Here is a 20,272-nt window from a genome sequence, read left to right on the forward strand (position 1 = left end):
GGATAGAAAACGGCTGAATTTCACCAAGCCCACGTGGCCCAATGGATAAGGCACCGGCCTCCTACACTAAGACATTGGTGATAGCCGGGGATTGCGGGTTCGAGTCCCGTCGTGGGTAATGCTTTCTTTTGATCTTCATCTTTGTTTTGAAGTTTTAAAACAATACAAATATTGAAAGTGTACAACTACGTACGAGTTTGCAATTCAATATAAATGAGAAAATGTGTTGAAATTATTTATTCGTTAGTTTCAACAAATCCTAACACTGACTATCAAGTAGTTTTCTTTCCACACTGTTTGAAAGCATTTGTCAACAGATAAATAGAAAACGGCTGAATTTCACCAAGCCCACGTGGCCCAATGGATAAGGCACCGGCCTCCTACACTAAGACATTGGTGATAGCCGGGGATTGCGGGTTCGAGTCCCGTCGTGGGTAATGCTTTCTTTTGATCTTCATCTTTGTTTTGAAGTTTTAAAACAATACAAATATTGAAAGTGTACAACTACGTACGAGTTTGCAATTCAATATAAATGAGAAAATGTGTTGAAATTATTTACTCGTTAGTTTCAAGAAATCCTAACACTGACTATCAAGTAGTTTTCTTTCCAGACTGTTTGAAAGTATTTGTCAACACATGGATAGAAAACGGCTGAATTTCACCAAGCCCACGTGGCCCAATGGATAAGGCACCGGCCTCCTACACTAAGACATTGGTGATAGCCGGGGATTGCGGGTTCGAGTCCCGTCGTGGGTAATGCATTCTTTTGGTCTTCTTCTATGTTTTTAAGTTTTAAAACAATACAAATATTGAAAGTGTACAGGTACGTACGAGTTTGCAATTGAATATAAATGAGAAAATGTGTTGGGATTTTCAGGCGCTAGTTTCAACAAATCCTAACACTGACTATCAAGTAGTTTTCTTTCCACACTGTTTGAAAGCATTTGTCAACACATGGATAGAAAACGGCTGAATTTCACCAAGCCCACGTGGCCCAATGGATAAGGCACCGGCCTCCTACACTAAGACATTGGTGATAGCCGGGGATTGCGGGTTCGAGTCCCGTCGTGGGTAATGCTTTCTTTTGATCTTCATCTTTGTTTTGAAGTTTTAAAACAATACAAATATTGAAAGTGTACAACTACGTACGAGTTTGCAATTCAATATAAATGAGAAAATGTGTTGAAATTATTTATTCGTTAGTTTCAACAAATCCTAACACTGACTATCAAGTAGTTTTCTTTCCACACTGTTTGAAAGCATTTGTCAACAGATAAATAGAAAACGGCTGAATTTCACCAAGCCCACGTGGCCCAATGGATAAGGCACCGGCCTCCTACACTAAGACATTGGTGATAGCCGGGGATTGCGGGTTCGAGTCCCGTCGTGGGTAATGCTTTCTTTTGATCTTCATCTTTGTTTTGAAGTTTTAAAACAATACAAATATTGAAAGTGTACAACTACGTACGAGTTTGCAATTGAATATAAATGAGAAAATGTGTTGAAATTATTTACTCGTTAGTTTCAACAAATCCTAACACTGACTATCAAGTAGTTTTCTTTCCAGACTGTTTGAAAGTATTTGTCAACACATGGATAGAAAACGGCTGAATTTCACCAAGCCCACGTGGCCCAATGGATAAGGCACCGGCCTCCTACACTAAGACATTGGTGATAGCCGGGGATTGCGGGTTCGAGTCCCGTCGTGGGTAATGCATTCTTTTGATCTTCGTCTTTGTTTTTAAGTTTTAAAACAATACAAATATTCAAACTGTACAACTACGACTGAATTTGCAATTGGATGTACCTGTTAAAATGTGTTGAGGTTTTCAGGCGTCAGTTTTAACAATTCCTAACACTGTCTGTCAAGTTGGTTTTGTTTCCACACTGTTTGAAAGCATTTGTCAACATATGATAGAAAACGGCTGAATTTCACCAAGACCACGTGGAAAAATGGCTAAGGCACTGGCCTCCTACACTAAGACATTGGTGATAGCCGGGGATTGCGGGTTCAAGTCTCGTCGTGGGTAAAGCATTTTGTACAGTTCTTCTTTGTTTTTAACTTTTAAAACAAAAGAAATATTGAAACTGTACATCTACGTATGAATTTGCAAATGAATATAATGAGAAAATATGTTGATGTTTTCGTGGGTCAGTTTTAACAAATCCTATCACTGACTATCAAGTAGTTTTGTTTCCACACTGTTTGAAAGCATTTGTCAGCACATGGATAGAAGACGGTTGCATTTCACCAAGCCCACGTGGTCCAATGAATAAGACACCGCCCCAATGGATAAGTCACCGGCCTCCTACACTAAGTGGGGAGATCGTCATTTAGAGGGACGTTTGAACATTTATTTGGTGCCCAGAGGTAGGGTAACATTTACAATGTAATTGTTTGTGAACCTGCCTCGTTAGCAAACACTTAGGTGCGTGCTATATACGGTCTCTGTATTGTTGACATCTTGCTGACTGGAGACAAAATGGCTGACTCCTATTCAAAAAGAAAATATTACACAATTGAAGTTCATGTGGGAGAGAACAAAGTTGTAACCGCAAGTACACTTTGCAATGTGTTGTTGGAGTATGTAGCTGATGTGAGGGCATGTGTGTTGAAAGGCACAGATTACTTTGATGTAGCAGTCCCTGATAGCACCGAGGCAAGGATTCTTGCTGAAACAAATGATTTAGTTAAAGAAGATCAGAAGATCTCATTCAGACTGCTTCAGAGTGACAGTGTAGTGGTTTATTCATTTCTTCATCTCCCACCGTACATCGATGGTGAAGAAATAGAAAATCTTCTCATTAAGAGAGGAATAACTATGAAAAGTGACATCAAGCACAGAACTCTTAAAGGCACACATATTTTTGATGGTATAAGATATGTGAGGGTGGTATTTCCCCCTGAATGTAACTCATTACCGTGTTCAGTGGGGTTTAACACCCCTGATGGATACAGGTATTTTAGAGTTATACACAATAACCAAGAACGGTTATGCTTCAAGTGCAATTCTGGAGGTCACGTGGTGACGGATTGCCCTAACACCAAATGTTATAAATGCAGTGGAAGTGGACACATTGCCAGAAATTGCAAGGCAGAAGAAAATGAGGAACGTAGTTGTCATATCTTTTCAATTGAAATCTGCAACTGTTTCTCCGATATAGAGAATGAGGATAAGTTTAGTGATTCTGATTCAGAGTTGGAGAGGGAGTTGGCCCCAACAAAATCCTGGGATGAGGTTCCTCTGGAACATATTTCTGCATCAAGCAAGAATCATGCAGATGGAACAGAAGAAAAAACAAGGGAAATCAAGAAGAAGAGACAAAAGGACAGGGAAGGGAAAGGACGGCGAAAGAGGATAATACACAAGTAATTCCATTTGCTGAGAATATTTGTGACAAGGAGGACAAGAACGCTTTGCTTCAAGAAAGCCTGGACACAAAAGAAGAGGATAAAGACATTCAAAAAACAATCATCTGCAAAGTGGACAATTGCTTCGCGTAAACGTGCAAGAAGGCACAAACTGCAGCCTAAATTATCAGAGACGGTATTACATAACAATGACTTGAAAAATAAAGTGAGAGAAAGTAAAAAAGACCAACAAAAGAAAAAGAAAGCAGAAAAGGTCAATGATAGAAGAGAATTATTAGGTGTGTTGGAAAATGTTATGGAAACTCCATAATGTTGTCTAGTAAGCATCTATTTCTCTTTTCTGCAATGGTCACAATATGGTCATGGAATGTAAATGGACTCCGGGATATAGCCAAAATGCAAAATGTATTTGCACTAATTAGGAATTCTCAAGTCAATATTGCTTTTTTGCAGGAACCTTTTTGGTCGGATGAATATATAGAAAAATATAAACATTTGTGGCCAGGAACTATTTTATATTCTAATGCAGAAAATGATAGAAGAGGTGTAGCTATATTAGTCTCAGATTGTTTTGAGCATAATGTTAAGTTGCTTAGAAAAGATGAAGATGGAAGATTAATAAAGGCTTCCCTAGCTATTGAAGATAGATCAGTCGCTTTATTAAACGTGTATGCCCGAAATGAGAGTTAAGAGAGAATAGATTTTTCAAAACATTTTCCAGATTTTATGCATCTAAGAAAAACAGGGAAGCAAAGGCTGATTATTATAAAATTCAAAATAAGCTTAGAACTGAATATCATAAAATATCCTCCATTCCTGGATATAAATCTACTGATTTACAATTATTGGAAAATGGACTAGAGATGTATGAGAAAAATAAATGCAAGGGTGCTACTCACAGGTCAAAAACTCAGTGCACGCTGGAGTCAGATAGAAACACCACTTACTTTTTGAACCTTGAAAAAAGTAAACAACAGGCTAACTCAATAAAATCACTATACAAGGAAGATGCTACGATAGCCAGGAATGCAGAGGATATTTTAGACACTGCTCAGGAATTTCACTCATCCTTAATTACTGCTTAGCAATGTGACTTAATAAAACAACAAAGTCTCATTGACAATGAAAACTTTGAGAAGAAGAAAAATATTCATGTGACTTACGTCTTTCTCCGCGTGAACTTTCCAAGGCACTCAAAGGAATGAAAAAGAAAAAAATCACCGAGTCCGGACGGCCAAACTGTTAAGTTTTGGAATATTTTATGTCCCTTCTTTTTAGAAGTTGTAGATGGTATAGCAAAGTAATATATAGTAATCTTTCTCGCTCCATGAAAAAAGTATTATTAGTTTTATGAAAAGAAAGGTGATAAAAGAGACATTAAGTGTTAGAGACCTATTTCATTGATTAATGTAGATTGTAAGCTCATATCTAGAGTGTTGTGGTTGAGACTGAGAAATGTGATGGCTTCAGTTGTTTCCCCTGAACAATCTTGTTGCATACCAGGAAGAGACATAGCCAGTAACCTACATTCTGTTAGAGATGTTATTGATGTTGTCAGTAATCACAATGATGAATCCTTTCTCATTAAAATAGATCAAGAAAACGCCTTTGATAGGGTATCACACCAATATATATTTCAAATTCTTAGGAAACTTTGGAGATTTTTTCATTTCATGGATTAAGATCCTATATACTGATATAAATAGTTCTGTGAAATGCAATGGCCATTTGACACCGTACTTCACATTAACTCGTGGAGTTCGGCAGGGGTATCCAATGAACCCTATGCTATATGTGTTGGTGTCAGAGCCACTGAATTTAATAATAAAAAGTAATCCTGATATCCATGGAATTAGCATCAGTAATGATATTAATTCTTTAATATACCAACATGCCGATGACATTACAGTTACTGTCTCAGATGTTAACTCTGTCCTAGAAACATTTAGTACGGTTAACTTATATTGCGAGGCAACCGGTGCAAAAATCAATGGGTGAAACGAGGTTCCGTTTAAAGTAAAACGAGATTGCATAGAAGTATTAGGTATTTATTTCGATAACGACAAAACAATGTGTGAAACTTTAAACTGGGGAAAGACAGTAGACAAAATACAAACACTCATGGCTGCGTAGACAGCTAACTTTACAAGGCAGAGCCATTGTTATTAATATCCTTATGAACTCTCATTTGTGGTATATGGTCACTGTAATACCTGTTCCATATTGGTTTGAGAATAAATTCACACAAATGTTCAGAGGTTTTTTTGTGGCATAACAAACCTGCCAAAATAGCACATTGTACATGCATTGGTGTTTGTCTAGATGGGGGTCTTGATATACCAAATTTACGTTTAAAGAAATTTGCTTTCAGGCTGAGAGCCTTTGTCAATTGTCAGCTCAGTTGTATTTGGAAACAAACTTTTGTACATTTTATGTCACATCTTCTGAAAATGAACTGGGGAATTTATGCTTTATCTCTTGAATATGATAAAGCCTATTTACAGAACATAAGTCCATTTTATCCCGAATTATTAGCTGCATGGAATGAATTCAATGAAGGGAAAAGACCATTGCTTAAAAATGTAGAAGATATAATGCATCAGCCAATATTTGAAAATCCATTGATTACATTCAATGGAAAAACTCTTATGTTTCAGTCATTTATTTCAAGTGGAATTATTTGTATCAAGCATCTTTGTTTTGAAGTTATTCCAAAATTCATGTCTGGAAGCATTATTGTTAAAATAGTCCACGACACTTTACCTGAGATGGACGTAAGTAACATGCAACAATGTTATGGCATTATTTTATTAGCGCTTCCGTCAGAGTGGAAAAAGATCGTTTTGTCAGAGGTTGCCACAAACTCCCCATCAAGAGACATAATATGCACTGTTTATGACCTGGATCTGTCTGCTGATTTATTTACTAATTTTATTATGAAGTTCTCAGGAAAAAACATTTCAAGGAACCAGTAGCTATTTGCTTGGTGGAATCAGATTGTGTTGGATATCAATTGGAAAGATATTTGGATAAATGTATGGGAAAAAGATAAATCAACAGAATCTATAGAGTTAGATTTTAAAATAGCTTATAATATTGTCTTCACATATGATAAACTCCTAAAACTTGGACTGTCAAACACTGATGTTTGTGCAGTGTGTCACCTAGAAAAAGAAGGCATTTTACATCTGTTCGTCTTCTGCAAGGAGTTATCTCCCTTGCAAGAACTGGTTATTGAAATGTTGACAGATGTGTGCCACGAGACAGGTTTTAGTGGTCGACAGTTATCTATCTGGTTATTTTTGGGATACTTGCCAGAAAAGAAGTTGTCATCTAAAGCATTCGTGGAAATTGCATTGTCAATTTATCGTCTTGCTGTATTTAAAAGGAGAGTGATACTGAGCCAAAACATGATCTCAATTCACATGAAGGCATTTTTCAAATTATTGATGAGACGTCATTTTAGTCTGTTATTTAAATATTCCAAAGCAAATCAATCACACATTTTCATTCAGAAATATGTCATGAGCAACAAATTCATATCGTTGGATGGAAATGAGATTGTTCTTTATTCGCCCTTAGATTAGAGCATTACATAGATCATTATGAAAACAGAGGTAGTCAGATTAGTTACATTAAAGATATTATACATTCATTCAAGTATATTTCTTCATTGTAAGCCTTAAAATACTTCTGAATATACCCATGAAAATATACCTCCTCTCTTTTCAGGTAAACTGTTAGTCACTGCCATTTCAACTCTGTGATAGATATTTCATTTATGAGGTGGTAGTGAAAGCACTGTCTGCGTCTGTGAATAAATATTTGAAAGATAAAAAAGGCACCGGCATCCTACACTAAGACATTGGTGATAGCCGGGAAATGCCTGTTCGAGTCCCGTCGTGGGTAATGCATTCTTTTGGTGTTCTTCTTTGTTTTTACTTTTTTCAACAATACATATATTGAAACTGTTCGTCTCCACATGAAAAAATTTGGTGCGGAATTCAAGCGTCAGTTTTAACAAATCCTAACACTGACTATCAAGTAGCTTTGGTGCTACACTATTTTAAAGCATTTGTCAACACATGGATACAAAACGGCTGTATTTCACGAAACCCACCTGGCCCAATGGATAAGGCACCGGCCTCCTACATCGGGGATTACTTGTTTTAACACAGGAGGACCTTCAAGGACCACGTGATCTGTGAGAATGCGGGTAAGAATTGATCTTGCGTGCCCCACGCTTGTCGTAAAAGACTGCTAACGGGATTGCATAGTCAGGCTTGATTGACACATGTCATCGGTTCCCAGTTGCTCAGATCGATCCTCATGCTGTTGATCAATGGGTTGTCTGGTCTATGCTTGATTATATTCTGAGGGTGGAGTAAACCTAAACTTACTCACTCACTCTAGGACCAACCTATCGTATTACGTCTGACATGAGAAAATAATTTGAATGAATGAGGTCCTTATCGTGATGTTGGTTCCAGTTATGGAATCTCCTGCAGAGGTCATCCAATATGGATAGCGATGGAAGGATGGGTGGATGGATGGATGGATGGATGGGGAGTACCCCCATTTACTTCTTGATCGCTGATGTTGGCTCCTCATCACATGTGTTCGTCATCCTACGTTTTTTCAGCAGAACTAGAACAGCTCTCGACCTTTGTCAGTACCTTTCACCCTTTCTTATCAAGGACAAAGTTAATCAAAGCATTTTTGGCGTTTATTTGATTAAAGAATATACTTTTATTTGATATCTGTACATTGTTATACCTCAACCATTGTCTATGAATCTCCAATTTTCTCCAGTAAAGTTATCATCTCTAGGGGAGAGAACTCAGGTCCGTTACCTCCAAAGTCAGGTGGTAGAGTGCACGGATCTAACACTTGGTGAAACTTTTCGAGGTTCGAGCCGTGAATGTGTACCTGTTAAAAGGAATATTATATTTCAGTGCTTGTGAAAACACAGCCTCTCTGATTTATATTATGGCTTTTTCTACGGTAGTCACATTATTCCGCGCCATGTTGATAGGTAAGGATAAAATGTCCTTTTAAGGAAGAATTACACGAAATTACACATCACATTTATGACCGCAAAGAAAAAAACCGCTCCATTAAATACCCTTTCTGTCATCTTCGTTTTCATGAAAGGTCGAACGAGAGCATATGTCCATGAAAAGTACCAGGGTTGATACAAAAAGTGAACACCTTTGAACCGTATTGGGAATGCACCCTGCAATGAAAATGGATAGACGGTTTAACATAAGATTACTAACACATTACTATGATGTTCTGTGCAGAGTTGGTATTCGTTGGCACTCCAGGGCCGAATGGTAGTGACTTTAGCATTAGCCTCATTATGGTCTTTGATTCTTTGTAAACTTCTGGAGTCTCTAATATCCAATAATATATAATCACAATCATAAGCCAAATAATCCATTTCTGTAGCACTGCTTCCGCGCTAAGCTTCATACTTAAATTGCATCGTACTCTCGTCAAAACATAAAAAGAAATAAACTCATAGATTATCTTGAGAATATTGGCTGTAGCTGTGGCAAAAACAATAAATATATACTGTTTCTATTCAGTCGTCATATCTGTGTGATTGTACACAGCTGCGGCTCCGAAACGCGGCGAAATTAACTTTCCCCCTTGTTTTATGTTTTGAAAACATATTCGGCCAAACGTCATTAAGAAAACATGCATAGCAAGAATCACGATTTTTTTCTTCACCGATGAGCGAGACAGCTTGAGTACACTTTGCCCCTATCTGCAGTCGACATCTCGGATTCGGTGCCATGGTGCGGTGTGGGATATATCCAGCATACAACGATCCGATTTAGTGGTGGTTCAGGGGGATTTGACAATAAATCGATTCATCAACGAAGTCCTTGCACGTCAACTGCTTCCGATTATGGACCGACAGGGGGCGTTGTTCTAGCATGTCGACGACGCTTCACGTACAACACACATCTCGGTCTGCTACTTTGCCAATTCTGGAGTCAACGACCACACAGGACACCTGTGAGATGAACTCGATCGACGTGTACGTCTACGTCCAAACACGCATCAGACACTTCCACAACTGGCCATAGCATTGCGGGAAGTGTGGTGAACGATTCCGCAAGTTAGACTTCGTCGACAATCTAGTCTGTGCAGAGACGGTGCCGCGGATGTATTGCTGCCCATGGTGACCATACTAAGTATTGACTTTGACGCCTTCTTGTGGACTCAAGTAAACAGAGAGACAACAATAAAGACTAAACGATATTGTGTTTTCAGAACGTGTGAGTTTTCACTTTTACACCAATGCAATTACATGAAATAATTGCTCTGAAACTAACGCTATAAATTCTTCTAAATGACATATGGTTCTTGTTTTTTAAGAATGTATATACCTGGGTTAATGGTACACTTTCTTTCCATTCATTTAGGTGCACGCAACCTCCGCAATCCGTGAAGCAGGTCTTACTGATTATGAAATGTTGGATGTTCGGAAAATAATTTTCCTGTGGGTTCAGCCAGATAGATTTTATGCCTTGAAAATGAACAATGGTATAAACTGTTTGAACACAAGACTCGGTTTCCCACAATGTCTTGAGTTCCTGAGTTGATGTTGCTAGAACCGTTTTAAAGGCAGTGTAAAACCACTCACTCACTGAAAATAGCATTCCAGGTCCACCAATTGTTATCTGGAACATACCTGAAGCATGTTGACCATCTTTTGCAGGTCCGATGGTTTGAGAGACATAGCCTGACTGATGGTATACTGCTGGAAGTTCTCCACGATGACGAACCCGGACACCTGGTTCTCCGCGTTCTCCAAAAGTGCCTCCAGCAGGTAGATGTACGCCCGCAATACATCATCGAACGGCACTTCATTAGCATCCCATGACCCGATGGAGAAGAGGAACACTATTCTACCCTGAAATGACAATTCGTGTCACTCAATACTTACATGCTACATGTATTTACCGCTACGATAATTAATGTATGGTCTGGCCGCAGAGAACATTGTTATTAGAAAGTAGTTGTTCACCCCCCTCCCATCCTCACCCCCACTCTCGGCCCCCACCCCCACCCCCACCAGCACCCCCACCCCCACACACCCCAACCAGTATTCCACCTGATTATCCCGGGCAGGAAGGACTCGAGGGTAGCCCCTTTCTAAAGCTGGTCTCACGGAATCGATGCTCAGCTCTGATGTCAGATCCGGATACCTCTCTCTGAATTTAAGATAAGCTGAAAGAAAAATGAAGTTTACGTCAGTCACCTGTCATTGTATTTTTAGTACGGGGTGCTCGTCCTCAAATTAGGTAAGAGAACAAACTTTACTGAAATTAAGGACGCGTGTTTGGACTGTTTTCATGACCAAACATGACTGCTAGAGACATACCATTACAAGAAGTAGGTGACATTGGATTACAAGATTGATCAAATGCAAATGATGGAGCCAAGGAGGAAGCAGATGACGAAGACAAAGTAATGTGACATCTATTCCATTCCTTTGGAAATGTTCCATCCGTATGGATATACATATATTACTCTTTCTCATATGTCTTGGCATTGGCTAGTGTATACAGACAAAATAGAATATTGTTGCGAGAGTGTAGTTTCTGTACATTGTGTTATTAATTCAGTAATAATTATTATTGGGTCATAATGTTTAATGTTTTGAATAATAATTATAATGGATCACATTTCGTATAACAGATGATCCGCATTTTTAGGATTCGGGTTTTCCGGGAATTATCTGCCCTTGACTTCCTATTTGTTTACTTCCGGGAGGTTATTCTGGGGCACTCTGCGGTGTTGGCAATGGCCGTAGGTGCTCGTACTTTCACTGTAAAATGTATATAAAATGGCAAGTTACCGTGTTGTGAGCGACACAGACTGACACATTCACATTCATTCGCTGGAGTTTATCATTCTGCCTCTGCCAGCTCTTCATAGTCGCCGTCGGACCGTTTGCTGTGGTACATTCTGCACGACTGTTTCTCTCTCGCACTAAGACTTTGGTGAGTTTGCTATACTGTATATTTTGTGACCCATTGCCTTAGATTTTGTCGCATTTGTATTGTATTTGTATTGTATTGTAAAACTGATTTGTGACTTTGTATAACTTGCTCTCGTTGCATGATAATAATAATATCTGAATATTTTAAACTTGTCTTTGTTCTGTTTTGTTGGTTCACGGGGGTTTCTTACGCCTTTTGGCACACCAAATTCTTAACCGTAACAAAATCCTCTTCCTTTTGTGAATGATGTAGACATTTGTTACAGTCAGAATATGAAGGCTTCCACGTCATTGACCACATATATGTTACAGTCAGATTGTGAAAAATTACTAAGAGGGTCAGCCATTTCGAGTCATTTGGTGTAACAGCAATCAATATACTTCAGTCAGTTCATGACATTTTTAATAACTTACTCTACAAAAGATGATCACGATTTCAACATCACTTATTGTCACTAGTAGATGGAACTATTGTGGCAGCGACTGTCGCACTTCACCCTGGCTTGGAAACATTTATACGAGTTTCTTTGACTGCGTCCACAAATTGTACTTACAGTCCAATAGTTCGTATGCTTTCTTGACATCATATTTCTTAGCTCTGAGGAACCCACAGAGGAACAGGTCGGATGTTCCGCAGAAGTGTTCGGATATCTGTTGATCCCTGTAACAGTCGGAGCACAATCCACTGTCGAGCAAGTCCCGTAACTCTTGAATACATGTCTCTCTTCTCTCGGGAGTCTCATTTAACTCTTCCTCTGCCTTCTTCGCAACATCGTTAGACAGAATGTCAGTTTTCCTGAACAATTTGGCGTACTCCATTTTTCAGTGCAATGACGAGATGCGTCCACGTTCAGATGTGTATCGTGTTCAGGTTTCAAGTTACATTAACACCTTGTTGTCTTGCAGTCTCTGCGTCCTGTAATGTGAAAGAAGTCAGCCTTGAAATAATGAAGCAGCAATTAAGAAAATAGAGGAGTTCCTGGTCTTTTAGCACAATCTATACCTGGTCGATAACTTTTTTAAAATTAATTGTATATCTAGCGTTATTGAGGACATGTACTTCACACATAAACTGACGGGCAAAAGAAAGTATAGGTTTTTAATAATATTACATTTTGTACATTTGTGACAAAATGTGATGACAGTTTGTATAATAATAACTGCCTAAGTTCCCATTTATGGTTTCTATTGCCAAAACGCAACTTATGGTCCTTATGGAGTTCAGTATAAATTGACTTCTCCGATGCTGCAATTATTGAGGACATGTACTTCACACATAAACTGACGGGCAAAAGAAAGTATAGGTTTTTAATAATATTACATTTTGTACATTTGTGACAAAATGTGATGACAGTTTGTATAATAATAACTGCCTAAGTTCCCATTTAATATTTCTATTGCCAAAACGCAACTTATGGTCGTTATGGAGTTCAGTATAAATTGACTTCTCCGATGCTGCAATTATTGAGGACATGTACTTCACACATAAACTGACGGGCAAAAGAAAGTATAGGTTTTTAATAATATTACATTTTGTACATTTGTGACAAAATGTGATGACAGTTTGTATAATAATAACTGCCTAAGTTCCCATTTATGGTGTCTATTGCCAAAACGCAACTTATGGTCGTTATGGAGTTCAGTATAAATTGACTTCTCCGATGCTGCAATATCACAGCAACTGAAAACACACAACAAGGATGCCACGTTTGACCCAGGAAGAAAGAAAGCGAGCTGTTGGAATGGCACAGATGGGAGCAACACATGTGCAAATTGCGAGGACTTTCCATTGCTCACCCCTGACAGTGTCCAGACTTCTACAACGTCACCGGCAGACTGGTACAACTCGAGACAGGCCCCGTAGTGGCAGACCACGTATAACAACGCCCCAAGAAGATCGCTATATTCCGACATTTCATCTCAGAAACAGATTTGTGACAGCAACAGCAACAGCAGAAACAGTACTTGGTCACCGCATTAGTCGACGCACAGTGTCAAGGAGATTGCGTGCAGCAGGAATTCGTGCTTACCGGCCCTTCCGTGAGCATGACATTAACCCCTCAACATCAGCGTAACAGACTTCAGTGGGCACGACGAGTATACAGATGGCAAGTCCGTAACTGGAGAAGGGTTCTGTTCACAGATGAAAGTCGTTTCAGCTTGTATCGCAATGATGGTACAGAACATGTATACAGACATCGTGGTGATCGGCTAGCACGTCCATGCATCCGGGAAGTTCATCCTTACGGTGGTGGTGGTGTCATGGTATGGGGTGGCATTTGTGGGGAGATCAAAACACCTTTGGTCATAATAAATGGAAACCTGAATGCTCATCGGTATATTCAAGAAGTTCTTCAGCCCGTTGTACTGCCATTTTTACAAACTCAACCACAGGGCATTATTTTCCAACATGATAATGCGAGACCTCACACTGCAAGAGTAACACACAACTTTCTGCAGCAAAACAACGTTCATGTTTTACCCTGGCCTGCCTGCTCACCGGATATGAATCCTATTGAACACTTCTTTGACCACTTGGACAGACAAATTAGACTTGGGAGACCTGTTCCACATGATCGTCAAGAGTTGCAACGCGCACTTACAGAAGAATGGCAACGGATACCTAATGACGTCATCAGACGATTGACTACGTCAATGAGGAGACGTATCCGAGCCTGTATTGACGTGGCAGGAGGTCATACACATTACTGACAGTGACCATGCTTCATTGTAGTGTGCTACTGACATTTGGTGTAACGAGAGATTTTAACAAAATGTGCTAATTCAACCCTTGTGTGTTTACTGGGCCATTATGGCATAAATGCAAACATAAAAGTTTTCTGTTTTATGTTAAGAATATCATTAAACATCACTGAATCCGATAAAATAATATAAACTAAACTATTTTCGTTTGTCTTTGTTTTATGGGCTGTGAAAGTGTACCTATACTTTCGTTTGCCCGCCAGTTTACATGTAGGTATCTACAACCTTTCACCCGTCAAGATTCGGGGTAAAGTCAGTCTTCAACCACTCTTGTTTGTTGTAAGAGGCAACAAAAAACGGAATAGGACGGTCAGTCTCACTATTTGGTTGATGGATGTCATCGTACCTCAGGTGGGCAGAGCGACCTTCATGAGTCTAACCATTGAACTGCCTGGTCTAGACTCGACTATTTACAGACCACCGTAGTGTGATTTGAATACTGCTCAGTGTGGCGTGTGGCGTTACACAACACACAAACAAACAAACCTGTGTCTTTGTCACATATTTTTTGTCTTTGCACGTCACAAAGATGAAGTTGTAAATGCATGACCACTGAAATCTACTATATTTCAGGGCGTTTCGACCAGGTGTAAGTGTGAGTGAGTTGATCTTTACGCCACTTTTAGCAATACTCCAGCAATATCACGGCGGGGGACACCAAATATAGGCTTCACACATTGTACCCAACTGGGACTCGCACCCGGGTCTTAGTCAAGACGGGTGAACCCTTTAATCACCAGGTTACACCACCGCCCAGAAGTTGGTTTGACAAAGTGGAAACACGATTTCGGGATTCACAACGTAAGAAGGTGCATACCAAAACATGAGTCTCATTAACCTGTTCAGACAGTGACCCACTTTTCAGCCGATCCGAATTTGCTCGTGTGCAAGTGAAAATAGACATCACAAACAACTCTGGTTATACTGAATTCCAATTCAAAGTGAATTTTAATTTCACACTTTAATAACATTTAATAACGCATTTCTACATTTTATGGCGAGATGGCCAGCATGACCTCTCACACTGTCCCAGTTTGGTGAGGTTGTAAAATGATTCCAAATGCATCTGACTCCCTGGTTAAACCTGTTATGTGGGTCTTTTGCAATTATTTAGTGTAGCTCTGCAACGCACACTGAGGCTGATATCATATCATTTCCGTCCCAGACCTTCAAACTTTTCTAGCGGCAGAGAAATGACATTTCCACGGTTTCTAGGTTTCCGTTTATCAGAGCTCTCTGTACCACAGAACACGCTTAAAGACGTATTTGCAAGGACTTGGAATGTAGTGTTGCAATATACAAGTGCTTAGATGTGTCAGATCATAATGATCAGAAATATTAGTCATAATTAATGTTTCTGAATCCAGCCGAATCAATTAGTCTAAAAATTCGGAACGAGCTATTGCACTAAGTTACGAAATAGGACGGAACCCAGTCAACAGGAAAGGAGACTGTTGTGTAATCAGTGTTTTGACTTGCTCCCGCTTCAAACCATAGCATCAAGAACATCAGACACCCATGTAGAAACAAAGACTGTAAATCAGCCATTTCCTACTCCATTCAAGTGGTATTCTTATAACACCCTCCTCTGGAACAACATCAACATCTTGACGACAACCGATCAGACTACAAGATCAGAAATGCCATAGAGGCAATCACATCAATCAGCACAAGCAGTTCAACCCGACAGTCAACAGAGATAAAGGTTATTTCATCCCTACAGTTCACCATCATATAATCAAGGCCAGTCAACATTAACCTAATCCCTCTTTGTCTCTCTGGCGCCATCCCAAAAATCAACAATGACCTGTTTCCCCACTTCATCCCTGGCTGACCTAATCAACGCCAATCAACATTAATCTGTTCCCCACTTTGTTTATCTCGCTTCGTCACTACAGCTTACCATCGTCCAATCAAGGCCAGTCAACATTAGCCTGTCCCCATCTTTGTCTATCTGACTTCATCCCTACAGCATACCATCATCCAATCAAGGCCAATCAACATTAGCCTGTCCCCATCTTTGTCTATCTGACTTCATCCCTACAGCATACCATCATCCAATCAAGGCCAATCAACATTAGCCTGTCCCCATCTTTGTCTATCTGACTTCATCCCTACAGCATACCATCATCTAATCAAGGCCAGTCAACATTAGCCTGTCCCCATCTTTCTCTATCTGACTTCAGCCCTACAGCACACCATCATCTAACCAAGGCCAATCAACATTAGCCTGTCCCCATCTTTGTCTATCTGACTTCATCCCTACAGCATACCATCATCTAATCAAGGCCAATCAACATTAGCCTGTCCCCATCTTTGTCTATCTGACTTCATCCCTACAGCATACCATCATCTAATCAAGGCCAATCAACATTAGCCCGTCCCCATCTTTCTCTATCTGACTTCATCCCTACAGCACACCATCATCTAATCAAGGCCAATCAACATTAGCCTGTCCCCATCTTTGTCTATCTGACTTCATCCCTACAGCATACCATCATCTAATCAAGGCCAATCAACATTAGCCTGTCCCCATCTTTGTCTATCTGACTTCATCCCTACAGCATACCATCATCTAATCAAGGCCAGTCAACATTAACCAGTTCCCTACTTTGTCCATCTGGCTTAACACCTATTATCTGCAAACACAGCAACTATCAGCATTGACACTACACTGTACATCAATATCATCAACTAAATTACCATCCATGTATATTTACTTTCCTTGTGCATCCGCAAAAAAAGCACATATTGCAATAACGTTGTCAATCAGTACAACTTGTTTCTTCTTCGAATTTAAAATTATAAAACTAAATTATATTCCCTAAAATTATTTTTAGTTTTCTTGAGTGTTAGCTTAGGCCCCAGTACAGTTCCGCGTTTATGGGATATATGTTTCTTCACATCTTTTCAATCATGAATCAGATATGTAGCACAATTAGCGCAGGGATATAGTTCCTTTTGCAGATTCGAGGGATCCACAGCATTAACAGCTTATAAGATGACATGTGTCATGTAGTGTGAAATATAATCTCCTTGGCAGATCAACGAGTTACAGGAGGACGGTGACCATGCCAAACCTCAGAGCAAGAGCTGATGTTAGTGTTGTTAAAGGCACAATGGCACTTGACGCTTTTAGCATCCAACAGACTGTTTGACGTCCAGCTCAAAAATCAATACAATCTGTGTATAACCATCATCGCCCCTAGTCGTTTGCAATTATGTCTCTGCCACAGAGCTGGAAGAATTCACGGTATGTGTCAAAATGATTCGGAGCCCGATTCGAAAATACATGATCTGATCGTATCAAAGGCCAATTGCCAAACTCAATCAATCTGTTACAATTCAGATACAAGGTGACCCGTCGTCTTCGAGAAACATTATTATAAATCGTGATATTTCTTTATCCGTCGTTTAACGAATTTTTCTTTTTCTTAGAGGAAATGTTTGAGGAAAAAATGTGACACGTTAATTTCAAGAAGGTACTCACCGTTCATCACGATCCCAAACAGTACACAGCTTGCTCCCACTGTGACCGAGGTAGGAAGAGAACCCCAGGATATATTCTACTACATATCCATGTTCCGGGCAATTCACACGAATCTGAGGCCAGATAATGAGGATATATATGTTCACGTCACCAAATAGGTGATAATTATGTCTGCTTGTATTATTGTCGAGCCACTAACCTTGATGGATTCCAAAGTTTATCCAGAGGAAGGGCTGGAGGGGTGTCATCGCGGCCCTGATGTGCGCACCTATAATGAGAGGAGCATTGTCTCGCTGTTTACGTCCAGTTGTACGTCTCGTATGCCTGAAATGGCGAGATTAGCCGCAGGAAACAGCGGGGAACTCGCGCTCTGCATTAACTGGCGACAAAGGGTCACAGACTAGGGTCAATGTAGGGTCATTGTGGAGACTTTGTGCCTCATGTTCACAGATGCATTGGTGACGTATTGTACATCCAAACCATATTACGTGGTCTCTGATCCCAGCCAGGAGGACATGCAGACTGAAGTAGGCTCCCGGCTGCACACTCCTCTCCCCGGTTGTGCAAGGAGACATCAGTAGTACAGATGACATCGAGAGAGGGTGACTCATCTGCGGGAAGAAAGGGGACAGGGATATATTGTATAGTAACAGCAGTAATAACATGGATATGCTGTGTAGTAACATTAGAACAGTAACAGTGGTAACATCGCAATATACGTGAATAGTTGCAACAGTCACACCACCAACCGCATCGTATAGTTGCTGCTAGACGAACAATCAGTCTCTTAAATGAACATATTTTACAGAAAAAAACTTCATAGCAAACAAAATAAAATATAACGAAAAAGAGCCGTGATGCTTGAGTCTGAAATCTGAAGCTGCATTTTCTAGGTTTGCTTGGGCTTCCTTGGATATATGTGATCCAGTCTCTGTATGACAGACTACGTTGTAGCAGTACCATCAGCAACCGGTTAACCGTATTGTATGGCAGCAGTGATATCACCACTCGTATATTCTATAGCAGCAGTGATATCACCACTCGCATTGTACAACTGTGATATCACCACTCGCATTGTATAGCAGCGGTGAAATTACCACTCGTATGTATGCAGCAGTAATATCACCACACGTTTTGTATTGCAGCAGTGACATCTATCGTAGTGTACAGCAGCAGTGATATCACCACTCGTATTGTATAGAAGAAGTGATATCACCACTCGCATTGTATAACAGAAGTGACATCACTCGCGTTTTATAACAGTAGCGATAACACCACTCTTATTGTATAAAAGCAGTGATATTCTCACTCGTATGTATAGCAGTAGTGATATCACCACTCGTATTGTATACCAGTAACGATAACATCACTGTTATTGTGTAGCAGCACTGATATTACCACTCGTGTGTATAGCTGCAGTGATATCACCACTCATATTGTATAGCAGCAGTGATATCACCACTGTCATTGATGAAATATGGAAGTCCTGATATGACCACTGAAGAGAATGAATACGTTTTTAAATGTGTGCAAACCTACATTCAACAATCAAAACGTTTTGCGTGATTACATAAATTGCATTCCTCCCTCTCTTTCATTTTCCTGCCTCTTCTCTATATTCTTTTCTAAGATGTATACAATTAAAAATGTACGTATGTAAATAGTAGGGAGCGGGTATTTTAAGTTGGATAACTTGTCCCCAATCCCGTTCACATTCGTGAATAAAATATGTTTAAAACCAAAGAATGGATGTAAGGTTAACCTTAGTAAAGGTTGTTTCATGAAAAGAGCCTTAGGTGTCCATTCTAAGGGTCCAATTATGGTGGTTAGATAGAGTTACGCAAACAGCATTATGACGTTTACTCCTCTAACTGTATTTACCTCTACCACCATCAATGAGTTGGGTGAGTGAGTGAGTGAGTTTAGATAATAGTAATATCCCTGCAGTACCACGACAGGAGACACCAGAAATGAGCTTCACACGAGTATCCATGTGGAGTGATGAGAGAATGCTTTAACCATTGTGCTTGACTACCGCCCCATCAAACCGTTGAAACTACAATGCACGGATGTATTCTTACATTCAAGTGACTTCTTCACAGTTAACTCGGTTAGCACAAATTCCTCAAGCAAAGTATGTTACAGTCATAACGTTATCGCATGTTAGATCAGAACATGATATTATCTTACCAGCTACATGTATAACGCATTAGTTATAACCATTGTAACCCCGTTTAGTTATTCAAGTTAAAAAATCATCATAAATCTTAACGATAAGCTGTAAGGTTACATGACAATTTACAATAACCGCATGTTTAGCTAGTGCATATTTCAACATGTACATGTATGTGTGTGTGTGTGTGTGTGTGTGTGTGTGTGTGTGTGTGTGTGTGTGTGTGTGTGTGTGTGTACTTGTATGTATGTTTTAGATATTTCTTTAGCATTAAGGCGACTATGTCTGTAAGAAGCGGCTAACGGGATCGGGTGGTCAGACTCGCTGACTTGACTGACACATGTCAGCTGTTCTCAAATGAGTAGATCGATGCTCATGCTGTTGGACACTGGATTGTCTGGTCCAGACTCGATCATTTACAGACCACCGCCATATAGCTGGAATATTGCTGAT

General features: G+C 39.7%; 1 protein-coding gene and 6 non-coding genes across 8 annotated transcripts; 6 read left to right on the forward strand and 1 right to left on the reverse strand.

Moving 5' to 3' along the window:
• Nucleotides 1-27: 27 nt before the first annotated feature.
• Nucleotides 28-118, forward strand: Trnar-ccu (transfer RNA arginine (anticodon CCU)). Its single transcript is given in 2 exon segments — nucleotides 28-64; nucleotides 83-118. It is a non-coding gene; the product is annotated as a tRNA-Arg (tRNA).
• A 228-nt stretch (nucleotides 119-346) lies between these two features.
• Trnar-ccu (transfer RNA arginine (anticodon CCU)) lies at nucleotides 347-437 on the forward strand. Its single transcript is given in 2 exon segments — nucleotides 347-383; nucleotides 402-437. It is a non-coding gene; the product is annotated as a tRNA-Arg (tRNA).
• Nucleotides 438-665: 228 nt separating this feature from the next.
• Trnar-ccu (transfer RNA arginine (anticodon CCU)) lies at nucleotides 666-756 on the forward strand. Its single transcript is given in 2 exon segments — nucleotides 666-702; nucleotides 721-756. It is a non-coding gene; the product is annotated as a tRNA-Arg (tRNA).
• Nucleotides 757-983: 227 nt separating this feature from the next.
• On the forward strand, nucleotides 984-1,074 carry Trnar-ccu (transfer RNA arginine (anticodon CCU)). Its single transcript is given in 2 exon segments — nucleotides 984-1,020; nucleotides 1,039-1,074. It is a non-coding gene; the product is annotated as a tRNA-Arg (tRNA).
• Nucleotides 1,075-1,302: 228 nt separating this feature from the next.
• Trnar-ccu (transfer RNA arginine (anticodon CCU)) lies at nucleotides 1,303-1,393 on the forward strand. Its single transcript is given in 2 exon segments — nucleotides 1,303-1,339; nucleotides 1,358-1,393. It is a non-coding gene; the product is annotated as a tRNA-Arg (tRNA).
• A 228-nt stretch (nucleotides 1,394-1,621) lies between these two features.
• On the forward strand, nucleotides 1,622-1,712 carry Trnar-ccu (transfer RNA arginine (anticodon CCU)). Its single transcript is given in 2 exon segments — nucleotides 1,622-1,658; nucleotides 1,677-1,712. It is a non-coding gene; the product is annotated as a tRNA-Arg (tRNA).
• A 6,372-nt stretch (nucleotides 1,713-8,084) lies between these two features.
• On the reverse strand, nucleotides 8,085-18,211 carry LOC137277019 (retinaldehyde-binding protein 1-like). Of its 2 annotated transcripts, none has more exons than XM_067808681.1 (6): nucleotides 17,846-18,211; nucleotides 11,948-12,309; nucleotides 10,503-10,618; nucleotides 10,080-10,301; nucleotides 8,499-8,609; nucleotides 8,085-8,302 (listed from the first exon to the last, which is right to left on the reverse strand). In XM_067808681.1, exons 2-6 carry the CDS (start codon nucleotides 12,210-12,212, stop codon nucleotides 8,162-8,164), a joined length of 855 nt encoding a protein of 284 aa, XP_067664782.1. In that variant the 5' UTR covers nucleotides 12,213-12,309; nucleotides 17,846-18,211; the 3' UTR covers nucleotides 8,085-8,161. The 2 variants fall into 2 exon arrangements, with proteins under 2 accessions (XP_067664782.1, XP_067664781.1); XM_067808680.1 differs by having other exon boundaries at nucleotides 17,647-18,210.
• Nucleotides 18,212-20,272: the final 2,061 nt, after the last annotated feature.

This window comes from Haliotis asinina, chromosome 3 (assembly GCF_037392515.1).
Source record: "Haliotis asinina isolate JCU_RB_2024 chromosome 3, JCU_Hal_asi_v2, whole genome shotgun sequence".
Classification (NCBI taxonomy): Eukaryota; Metazoa; Mollusca; class Gastropoda; order Lepetellida; family Haliotidae; genus Haliotis; species Haliotis asinina.